At 33.2% G+C, this 11,020-nt stretch overlaps 3 protein-coding genes across 6 annotated transcripts in view; 2 read left to right on the plus strand and 1 right to left on the minus strand.

Annotated features, from left to right (window-relative positions):
* LOC101244711 (BEACH domain-containing protein C2) overlaps positions 1–3,330 on the plus strand; it is a 37,292-nt gene extending 33,962 nt beyond the window's left edge. Inside the window, exons 29-31 of the mRNA XM_010327812.4 lie at positions 740–1,509; positions 1,779–1,901; positions 2,737–3,330. Coding sequence (XP_010326114.2) covers positions 740–1,509; positions 1,779–1,901; positions 2,737–2,811 — 968 coding nt within the window. The 3' untranslated portion in view covers positions 2,812–3,330. The remainder of the gene's footprint in view (positions 1–739; positions 1,510–1,778; positions 1,902–2,736) is intronic.
* A 2,455-nt stretch (positions 3,331–5,785) lies between these two features.
* Positions 5,786–7,637, plus strand: LOC101245496 (vestitone reductase). Of its 3 annotated transcripts, none has more exons than XM_004229828.4 (5): positions 5,786–5,961; positions 6,215–6,361; positions 6,438–6,953; positions 7,016–7,220; positions 7,331–7,637. In XM_004229828.4, exons 2-5 carry the CDS (start codon positions 6,247–6,249, stop codon positions 7,467–7,469), a joined length of 975 nt encoding a protein of 324 aa, XP_004229876.1. In that variant the 5' UTR covers positions 5,786–5,961; positions 6,215–6,246; the 3' UTR covers positions 7,470–7,637. The 3 variants fall into 3 exon arrangements, with proteins under 3 accessions (XP_004229876.1, XP_069143694.1, XP_069143693.1); XM_069287593.1 differs by having other exon boundaries at positions 5,865–5,961; positions 6,270–6,361; XM_069287592.1 differs by lacking the exon at positions 5,786–5,961 and having other exon boundaries at positions 6,114–6,361.
* A 109-nt stretch (positions 7,638–7,746) lies between these two features.
* Positions 7,747–10,359, minus strand: LOC101259683 (cytochrome P450 704C1-like). 2 transcript variants are annotated; one of them, XM_010327832.4, is made up of 6 exons: positions 9,967–10,359; positions 9,277–9,492; positions 8,906–9,196; positions 8,491–8,814; positions 8,231–8,400; positions 7,747–8,057 (listed from the first exon to the last, which is right to left on the minus strand). In XM_010327832.4, the coding sequence occupies exons 1-6, from the start codon at positions 10,342–10,344 to the stop codon at positions 8,009–8,011; spliced, it is 1,428 nt and encodes a 475-aa protein (XP_010326134.1). In that variant the 5' UTR covers positions 10,345–10,359; the 3' UTR covers positions 7,747–8,008. The 2 variants fall into 2 exon arrangements, with proteins under 2 accessions (XP_010326134.1, XP_004231178.1); XM_004231130.4 differs by having other exon boundaries at positions 8,197–8,400.
* Between the last annotated feature and the right edge of the window lie 661 nt (positions 10,360–11,020).

Raw genomic sequence — 11,020 nt, forward strand, 5'->3', positions numbered from 1 at the left:
CTAAATACTGTTGTGCAGGAATGATATCTTATTTCATTACCACCAATTATTTATATCTTTATATTTGTTCTATTGTTTTGGGGGTTGTGAATAGTTTGCATACTTCCATCTTGTAACAATATTTTAGTGGTCAACCCTCACTTACGTAAGGCAAGATTCCTTAGCCGATTTACTGCTTTTGATGTTCTGCAAATGAGGTTGGGAATTACTCTCCCTGTTCCTTTTGAAGTTGCATTCGTTCTTTTTAAATCTGTTCCAAAAAGAGTGACACCTTCCTTTGTTGGGAAACAATTAAATTTGAGACATCATATTTTGTCTTTAATGACATGCTTTTATAGCCACAGAAATGTCATTGCATGATTGAAACGGCAAGTTTCTAAAGTCTTTCTTTTTTTGTTTAACTCCATACCCAGTCAAGCACCACCACATAAAGTGAAAAGGGAGGGAGTATATGTTAGTGTTCGTTTTGTTATTTTCTTCATTTATCTCATTTCTCAAGTTAGAACTACTAGAGAGATTGTGTCTGGAAATCATGTGTCAGAAGTCTAGAACTTCAGTTGTTTTGATTTATGAGAGTGCCCAGGGGTTCCTTAGTTGGTAGGGAAAAAAGGGTCGAATTAAAAAGTATTGATAATTTGTGTGCAAGACATCCCAATGAAGGGAGATCAGTATTGCATTTGTATGTGGTTACTGAAACATAAACATACTGACTAATAGGAGTTTCTGCACTTGAATCTAGGTGGCCATGTAGACAACAGCGTACGGCTGATATCATCAGATGGGGCAAAAACTTTAGAAGTAGCCAGAGGACATTGTGCTCCTGTAACATGCCTGTCTTTGTCTTCAGATAGCAATTATCTTGTAACAGGGTCTAGAGACTCCACCGTGCTTCTCTGGAGAATAAATAGGGCGTCAACACTGCACAGAAGCAGCACATCAGAGGCTTCCACTGGTTCAAGCACACCTTCAACCAGTACTACACCAAACAGCTTGAGAGATAAAAGTAAGAGGCATCGAATCGAGGGTCCCATACATGTCCTACGAGGCCATCTTGGGGATATATTATGTTGCTGTGTTAGTTCAGATCTTGGTATTGTGGTTTCATGCTCCAATTCGTCAGATGTTTTGCTACATACCATAAGAAGGGGTCGATTGGTCAGAAGGCTGGTTGGAGTGGAGGCACATTCTGTCTGTCTGTCATCTGATGGAATTATAATGGCTTGGAACAAGTTCCATAAAACACTAAGCACCTTTACTCTTAATGGGATTCTTATTGCTAGAACTCAGTTTCCTCTCTGCTCCACCATTAGTTGCATGGAGATTTCTGTTGACGGACAAAATGCTTTGCTTGGGGTAAATCCATATTCTGAAAATGATGGACCATCGGACAACAAGTTGCAAAAGCCAGAACTTGGAGATTCTGATGGAGAATTAGATGAAAACAGTGAAGGAAATAGATTAGATATCTCTGTCCCTTCAATCTGCTTCCTCGACATTTTTACTTTAAAGGTATAATGACACCTTTCTTTGGACCTTATTTTCCTTTTTCTTTTCATGTATAAGTTAATACTGGCACCATTAAGTGAGGAACTGTAAGGCCGACCATCTAGTTTGTTTGTTTGCTGCTTTGCCTAGTCTGGGTTGTCTATGCTGCTTCTTAGCACCTTCTAACCAATGCAACTAGATATCCCTTTTTCTTAGTTGCTTGATAATAGGACCCATCTCCCACCATGCTTTGCATATATGTATGAACTAGAAGCTGATATTTTGGCTTGCAGGTATCTCACATTATGAAGCTTGGAAAGGGTCAAGATGTTATGGCTCTGGCTCTGAACAAGGATAACACTAATCTCTTGTTATCGACAGCTGATAGGCAGTTGATAATCTTCACAGATCCTGCGGTAAGTTGAATACTCTCTCTTTGTGGTAAGTGTTTTGCTAATGGCGACTTTTGAGTTCTATTTCCAATTTCACCCCTATTTTCTTCATTCTATAAATATCTCCAAGTGAGTAGATATATGAGATGTTAGTGCAGTTCGTGTGACTCTATAAGCCCTACACACCTTTGATTTTGTGTCAAGTTGCATTTTGTGCATATTAAGGGCCATGAGTTATCTCTTTGAAAGTTATGTTTAACAGTTCTTTGTGGAATATCATTTCCCTCTTTGAATACTTTTAATCATGTAAAAGATGTGACCTTAACCATTTTACATACAATATAGAATGATATTTTTGATCTACCATATCCTCAATTGTCTGTGTCACACTACCAACTCTTCCATGAAATTTCTTCTTTTCCCTACCGCACGGGCCCCACCTCATATAGTATGAAACAAAAGAAAAGATTAGCGTATCCCCCAAGTTCCATTCCGTTAGAAGAAAATTTTCAGGATAACCTACTGGAAAATGTCTGCTAAGAGAATCTCCCTGTTGAAGTGTCAAATGAGTTACATGGTGAGTATAGATGGTAAATGGGGTGAGAGCTTTTGAAGCTGGAAACTTTGGAGCTCATGGCTATAGAAAAAGTTTATCATGATTAATATTTTTTAAGAAATTGAGTCTGTTCAGTCTCAAAAAAAAAAGAATCTTTAGAAGTTGAATACCAAAGTTTTACCACCTAGAATATGGTGCATTTATTCAATCACATAGTTTGGGCACCTAGAATATGGGGCAATTTGGGCTTTCTATAGCTTGTAAACATCTTAGTGTTGACTCTCCATCCATATCCATATGCAGTTGAGCTTGAAGGTAGTAGATCAAATGCTTAAGCTGGGTTGGGAAGGTGATGGACTCAGCCCTCTTATGAAGTAAAGGTTTCAGGATACTGGACTCTTATGAAGTGAAGGTTTCAGGATACTGGACTTCGATTTACTAAAAGGGTTAACCAAAGTTTCTCCTGATGAAAATTCCATCCATATCTTACAAGATGAAAGGTGCTGCTATGGATCATGCAATTTGGATATGTACTGACGCAAAGCTCCATCTCTTGACTGTATCATAATCACTGTGAGATGAGGATAACGTTTCAACATTTCGACATGTAACATGAGTGTATTGTATTAGGTAAACCACAAGGCTGTCCAGTAGTTTTTTACTGTTCAGCATTTTTATTTTCTTATGGTTTGAAAATCGATATAGTTGTACATGCTGCCCAATTGTTTGATGTTAGAGTATAGGAAATTTAGCCATTTGTTCATTTCTGTTTACCCCTTTCTCAGTCAGTGTATTGGGACTCAAGTATAACGGAATCACAGTCAAGATACTCCCTTGTAAATGTTCTCTTGTAAGATATGTTTTTTCATCTTTATTTAATTGCTTCTCTCAGTTCAATTTTTTTTTTTGTCTTCCTTATTGACAGTTGGTAGACAAAATGACAATTCTTTTCAACCTTTTGGTCTGGTCAGTGTTATTTGATAAACCGTTTACATTCTGCAAGAAGAAAATTGGCACTGTAATGTTTGCGAGAGCTTATTGACATTTTTTTAAATGGGAGCAATGTCGATTTAATTTTAAAATCGATTAAAAGAGTAATAATTTTTTAGGAAAACTAGAAAATCAATTAATAAAATAATTTAAAAGATAATCTACGAAACTAATTCGATTCTAGGTAAGGGGTTCAAATTATTTCGAAGGGAAGGGGTTAGACACCCTTCGAAATCCACAATTGTGGTTCTCGATTGAGTGATTTTTTTTTTCAAATAAAGGAGGAGAATAAAATAATGTACAAATATATTAAACATGCAATATACACAATAAAATAAAATAATAATTATCGGCCTAAGGTTTGCCTAACATCGATATATACAAAATAATGAATAAAAATATAATTCGAGCGCTTCAAATAGCTTCAAGGAAGCAAGTCTTGGTACCTGTAAACACACTTAGTAAAAGTGTTAGTAATAAATAAATATGATTAAAATTGAATAAGCCAAATAATAATTTTAAAATAAAAATCCGTCTTATGAACATGAGAGATCTTGAAAATCGACGGTAATTTCTTCATCGGCCAATTCTAACAACTAAAACATATAAACTTATTATTAAATTTTCGTCTTTTAAAATGAAAAGGCCTCCAAAATCGACGAAATTTTTTTTCATTGGCCATCTTTAAATATAGGACTAATTCAAAGGATAACCTATACAAAATAATCAAGATAACACAATGGCTTGCAATAAAGAGAAAAAGCAATAACCTAGATGAAATTGAATTAAATTTGTTTGCGACCAACAAAAATTATATAAATTAAATCCAACAATCTCAAAAAAATAACTATTAAAAAATAATGGAATGCCAACACCATAACTAAATTATAATAACAACGTAACAAAACAATATTAATAGTAATTACTAGCATATCTGCTACCCAAGATTAATTAAAAGAAGAACAAAGGCTAAATTAAATAAAACAACCACATAACTTACTTGTGTTTTTTTTTTTTTTAACTTTTTACTAAATGAAATGAAGCTAAATGAATTAAGAGTAATTATACATAAAACAAAATAGATCAGCAAAATGACTAAATATATCAAGATAAAATGTACTTAACAATATATAATATAATAATGAAAATGAAACTAGCAACTACTATCACAATGCAAAACAAATTTTAATAAACCTAATGGAGTAATAAAAAATGATTAAAATTAACATTATAAGACAATAAACAAATGGCAAAACTATGTTGCTAATAGAAAAAAGAGAAGATAATAACAAACAAATATTATTATTTTTTTACCAACAAACAAAGACGCAGTACTTCTTAAAAATACCAAGACATCACAAAATAACTAACTTAAAAAGCCATAGGAATGAGGATTCTTGTGCATATTTGACTTATATATATTATTTTCATGTGTTATGGGAGTAGATGGTGGTCCATCTAATGATAAGATAATTTATGGCTCAATTAGGGACCATCTCATAAAAACCAAAGACTAAGATTATCAACTTTTAAAATATCATGTAAATAGAAAATATTTGTTTTTGATACATGATTATTGGGGAAAAAGATAAAATGAACACCATTTCATGCCAACTGACTGTAAATGGTGAACTATAAGGCAACTAAAGCAATGATTTGGGATATCAATACAACTTCTCTCCATGGTTCTGTCTAGAGAACGGGATATTGAGTTAATAACTTTGATGGTCATTCAATTATCAATTTTTTTTTCATAGAAAGTCACTCAAATTTCATTTTCAACTCAAAAGTCATGCGATTATGACTTTTTCTTTTTTACAGAAAGTCGCTCAAATTTCATTTTCAACTCAAAAGTTATGCAACTATGACTCTTTTTTTTTTTTTTACAGAAAGTCACTCAATTTATTTAATTATTTTTTCCATTAAAATTTGCTGACATGAAATTTTAATTATTAACTAAAATTTTAAGAAAGATAAGGTGGCGTGAAGGAAAAGTATGGGGAAAAAATGGCTTTATGTTAACTTAAACACGTCTTATTTATTTTGTATTTCACATCGACTTTGATGGTGGTATTAAATTAATTTTGAGTAGCATAGGTGTGTAATAGATTGTCCCAATAGTTTAAGTATTTAAAGTACTGAATTCATGTATTTTCCCTAAAAAAAAAAATCACAGTTGATAATACCTTGGAACCAATTAAACTAATTAGAAAATCGAATCTACAACTATGATTTGTTCAGATATTATGATTGAATTTCTTACTCATCAAAAGAAATAATATGAATAACGTGACTTCTAAGTAATAATAAAATAATATCTTTTTTTTTTCTTTCATAAGATTTTATTTCTAAAATGCTATTAACTACGTTTTGGTAGGTTTGCTCATATGGTATAGTAAATAGGATCCCTATATATATAAAAAAAGGGTATGCTCCTCAGTTGAAGACTCATCCATTTGAGAAAAAATAGTTTAGTTTTGTTTTCTTCTTTATAGAGAGTATTTTGCAAGAGAGTTGTGTTGCCAAAGTCTTTTTTGGGTAAATTACTTTTAATTTTCTACTCACTTTTGTATTCGTTAGTGTTTAGTAATTTAAATTGCTCACATCTTATGGTTGTGAATGTAAGTTAGTTAAACTTTTGATACGATCCTTTATGCATTACTATCTTGATCTTAACAAAGGTGCTAATTTATCATTAGTTTCACATAAACATAAGATTAACAAGAAACTGCAAAAAATTTAGACAAGTTCAAGTGTATAAAATTAATTAGAAGTGTTAATTTATGATTAGTTTCACTCAAATTCTAAACGAGAGAAGAATAGATGGAAATCAAAGAAATGGGCAGGGTATGTGTAACAGGATTTGTTGGATCATGGCTCATCATGAGGCTTCTTCAACGTGGCTACTCTGTCAACACCACCATTCGATCTCATCCAGGTTAATATAAATTAAATTTTCAAATATCAATCTCTCAATACGGAGTTAATAGTATCTCGTAAACTGTTTTTTTCAGATAGAAACAGAGATATTAAGTACCTCACAAAACTAGAAGGTGCATCAGAGAGACTTCAAATTTTCAATGCTGATATGAACAAACCACAAAGTTTTACTGCAGCAATTGAAGGATGTGTGGGAGTTTTCCATGTAGCTCAGCCCATGGATTTTGAAAAGGAAGAAGTCGATGAAATAAAGGTGAAAAGTGTCATTACAGCAACATTGGGGATTTTACAAGCGTGTGTTGATTCAAAGACAGTTAAGCGAGTCGTGTATACTTCCAGTGTTGCTTCTGTTATATTTAATGATAAAGGCTTAGATGAAAGCTCTTGGAGTGATGTTGATTTCATCAAATTTGCAAAGCCGTTTCTGTTATGTTATTCAACCTGTAAGACATTGACAGAGAAAGCAGCCATTGAATTTGCAGCAAAAAATCGACTCCACTTAGTTTCTGTAGCTGCTTCTTGGATACATGGACCCTTCATAACTCCTCATTGTCCATTCACTGTTCAAATTTTTCTGGACATCATATTTCGTAAGTCGTCATCATTTGTAACATATATAAATATATTTTTGATCTTTCTTATGTTTTTACAGGAAATGGCGAAGAAGGTGTGCTAGAACAACAAAAATACATACCTTTTGTACATGTAGATGATGTGGTGAATGCACATATCTTTCTTTTTGAGCATTCAAATGCAAATGGAAGATATATTTGTTCTTCTGGAGAAACTACAATATTTGAACTCTCCAAATTTCTTTCGGCCAGATATCCTCAATATGAAATACCCATTATAGAAGGGTAAGTAAAAAATGTCCTCCTTCTTTTTGGTTCTTAAAATCAACTATTAAGGATAAACAATATGATATAATACAAAAAATTAAACTAATTAATGATAATCTCTTTTGTAGTTCAATGGAGGGTCTAAAATATCCCAAACTTTCAGTAAAAAAGCTCTTGGACACTGGATTTGAGTTTAAGTACTATGGACAATTAGAGGAAATGTATGATGGAGCAATTGAATGTTGCAAAACAAGAGGGCTGCTCTAGTCTTTTAATTATACCTCTAATAATTAATATGGATGAATTTTAGGTCTATGTTTTCATGTATCCCTAATAATTTTTAAGAGATTTGTGTTTTGTTTATGTGTATTTGAATAAAATCTTCATAGATGTTTTGATTCAAAAGAGAAATATCATTTGAAGTTTACTTCTAAATGAACCTTTTCATATGCCTGTTATTACTCGTGAACAGTAAACAGCAATGAGGTGCAATCGTTATTCCACTGAAAATCACATGAAAAAATAAGGGGAAACAAGGAAAATGTGAATGTGTAACCATGACAGATTCCATAGATAGCAAATCTCATTGTCATTTGATAGTCTTATTTTGGATATTGATGTTACAAACAAAATTCGGTAATACATATCAGTGCAAACTCGATCTTTCTAATTGCGCTGTCTACTAAAGACACGAACATGCAATCCCCCATCAATGTGAAGAGTAATCATTGTCCTGTAGTTGGTAGCCTTGTTGTCATCACTCAACTTGAAAACAAAGTGATGTAATAAAACAGCAGAGAATATCTTCATTTGCCTATAAGCAAACTCCTTTCCCAAGCAAATCCTTGGCCCTGCCTGTTTTATTAACAAAAGAATGTGCTTAGTTAATTGATCATATGACGACAGTACATAGCACTAGGCAAGTTAAGTATAGACTCGCGTTCAAGGCTTTAACAAAATGATAATCAAAGCTTATGATGAGCTTTAAAACAACCTGGAAAGCTGTAAATTTGAAGGGATTCTCTTGCCTGAAGAAACCGTCCCCATCAAGCCATCTCTCCGGTTTATATTCTTCTGCATCATCACCCCATATAAATTTCATTCTTCCCATTGCATATGGTAGGTAACTCACCATGTCCCCTTTCTTCACACTGAATCCATCTGGTAAGGTGTCATCAGAAAAGCATATTTTTGGATCCTGCAGAAATTGGAAAACAAAAATAACAACATAAAAACATACAAGAATCTACTAGGCCACATCTATATGATAAGACAAGTTCTTTTTTACCACTGGAACTGCAGGATAAAGCCTTAAGGTCTCTGTCAGTGCTGCATGAAGATATTGCATCTTTTCAAGGGCATCTTCACTTACATTGGCAGCAAAATCTGTTATATCTGTTGCATTTTCTTTCTCGGTTGTTGATTCTTTGATCTCTTGTGCTACTTTCTCCTGTACATGAGGGTACTTGCATAGCACATATATGAACCAGGAAAGGGTGGTTGCTGTTGTATCTTTGCCTGCTATTACGAAGTTCAATATTATATCACGCAAATACTTTGGATTTGTACCAGATATTTGCAGAAACCTTGACAAAATGTCTTCTTTCTTCCACTGCAACAGGCAAAAGACTATAATGTCTAAGAATCTATACATATGCATTAATAAAAGTAGTATAGCTATATATTTGAGGTGATTCGCTTACAGATAAATCAGCTTCTGGCGCACTCATCTGCTCAGTTTTTCTACGGATCAGTTTACAAACAAATGCGTCAACAATTTTTATATTTTCTTTTAACTTTGCTTCTGATCCAATTTTGAGATATCTTTTAATCTTCCAGAAAACATCAACATATCTCCAAAGTGTCATTGCACTTGCGTTGTCAAATGCAGCATTGAAGTTTTTGCCTTGTTCATTTGAACCACACATGCTGTCTAGCTCAACTCCGAAGGCAACCTTGAATACGGAATCTAGAGTTGCTTTCATGAACAGATCCTACATCGATAAAACCAGGATTACTAGTCTGGTAAAACAAACAATCCTTCTATGAAGTCAATTCATGGACAAGTACTTACTTGAATGTCCACTATCTTGTTGGATTTGACAAGTTCAGACAATATATGGGCAAACTTGGCTGCATTTTTTCTGAAAACCACACTGCTAAAATCCCTCAAGACCCTTGTGGAGAACTCGTGACTCGACAACTTCCTCTGCTCCCTCCACTTATCACCATCAACTGCGAAAATTCCATCCCCTAACAGGTCCTTTAGGATGCTGTAACTATGCCATCCCTGCAGATTATTCGAAAAACTCAAGTTGGCAACCCGAAAATTATTCTGTTACATCTATTGGAAGTATCTTGTCGCCATCTGCAACTTATTTGAGAGTTATTCAGATGCTGGAAATAAGATAGTTCATGAGGAGAATATTGCACAAGTCCACATAAGTAGACCACTAATCTATTCCCAAACCAATATGGAATTCTAACAACCCCTTCATGCCCAAGCCTAACTGGAACCTAAAACAGGATGGACGGACCTGACTCTAATACCATATTAAGATACGATACTTGGGTCTAACTCAATCCCAAAACCTAGATCAGGAGTGAAAAATTTGCCAATTCCATATAAGAAAACCACCAGTTCTTTCTCCAACCGATATGGAACTCCAACTCACTCTAACAAAGGCAAAAGTTACTAAATAATGGGGCTTTTCAGAATCATATCAAATTATAGCATAAAATGAAGTTCAAGAAAATGATGTACCTTGCCATAGTTGTCAAAGTTTGTTTTGAGAATGTACTCAACGTTAGCAGGGTCAGAAGTATAAATCTCATTCCTGAAAGGGCTAATCAATCTGTAAGTCTTGTACTTGCCAGCAAGATCAGTCATGAAATGGTGCAACCTGTGGAAGTTGATGAGCTGATTGAAAATGGTGCCACCGATTGGATGGTATCTCCTTTTGTCATGTAGTTTTCTTGTCAGAAGATGAACTATGAATCCACAAAAGAGAAATGAGACAACGGTGGCTGTTATGGACATAATGGAACAATCAAGAATTTCCATGGAAACTATGTTGTGTCCTTTGTGCATATTTGGCTTACAATTTTTATACTTCATGGGATCTAGTAGAAGTTGTTCCATCTAATCTTTAGATAATTGATCCACTGGGGACCATGTCATAAAAAACAAAGACTAAAGGATAAGTTCTGTTTGGAGGAAAATATTTGTATAAAATGTTTTTCAATTTTTAGATTTTTTGATAAAATGTTCCACTGTATCATATATTATTATAAGCATGAAGCTCTCAATTTAAAAATTGAATTACTATTTTGCCTTTATTTTATCTCTAAACTAAATAAATATTAATATATAATTAATTAAATATTAGATAATATTTTTTTATTTAAATTCATGCCTCTAGACACAATGGTTCAAATTCTTTTGGAAAATAGTTACAAGAAGAGGAAAGACCAAAAGTTGTATTTTTCTTAATAAATGTGTATATCAATTCTTCTTTATCAAAATCAATTTAATTTTGGTTTGGGACTGTGTCAGTGATTATTTCTTTATCACCTTTTGTTGTTAATAGAGAAAAGATATACAAGAAGTAGTATAGACACTAAAGGTAATTTCATTCATATTAAATCTTTATGTTTTTTTCTTTTTTTGTTATTTTATTTATTTAATCTTGATTTTGTTTATTGTATTTTTAGTGTTATTTGCTTTTGATTCTTCTTTCTTAATATTAGATTTTGATGTATTCTTTGAATATCAACTTTTTTATTGGTTTTATGGTATTTGATATGCTTAGCCTCAT

This window comes from Solanum lycopersicum, chromosome 1, assembly GCF_036512215.1.
Source record: "Solanum lycopersicum chromosome 1, SLM_r2.1".
Taxonomy (NCBI): Eukaryota; Viridiplantae; Streptophyta; class Magnoliopsida; order Solanales; family Solanaceae; genus Solanum; species Solanum lycopersicum.

Bases quoted from the DNA above. Each gene is read 5' to 3' on its own strand.
- LOC101245496 (XM_004229828.4), top strand. From the start codon at position 6,247: ATGGAAATCAAAGAAATGGGCAGGGTATGTGTAACAGGATTTGTTGGA. The intron at 6,954-7,015 runs GTAAGTCGTCAT...ATGTTTTTACAG, and splicing joins TTTTCTGGACATCATATTTC to GAAATGGCGAAGAAGGTGTG. The intron at 7,221-7,330 runs GTAAGTAAAAAA...TCTCTTTTGTAG, and splicing joins GAAATACCCATTATAGAAGG to TTCAATGGAGGGTCTAAAAT.
- LOC101259683 (XM_004231130.4), bottom strand. From the start codon at position 10,344: ATGGAACAACTTCTACTAGATCCCATGAAGTATAAAAATTGTAAGCCA. The intron at 8,401-8,490 runs GTAAAAAAGAAC...CAATTTCTGCAG, and splicing joins TTTATCCTGCAGTTCCAGTG to GATCCAAAAATATGCTTTTC. The intron at 8,058-8,196 runs GTTGTTTTAAAG...TTAATAAAACAG, and splicing joins TCAAATTTACAGCTTTCCAG to GCAGGGCCAAGGATTTGCTT.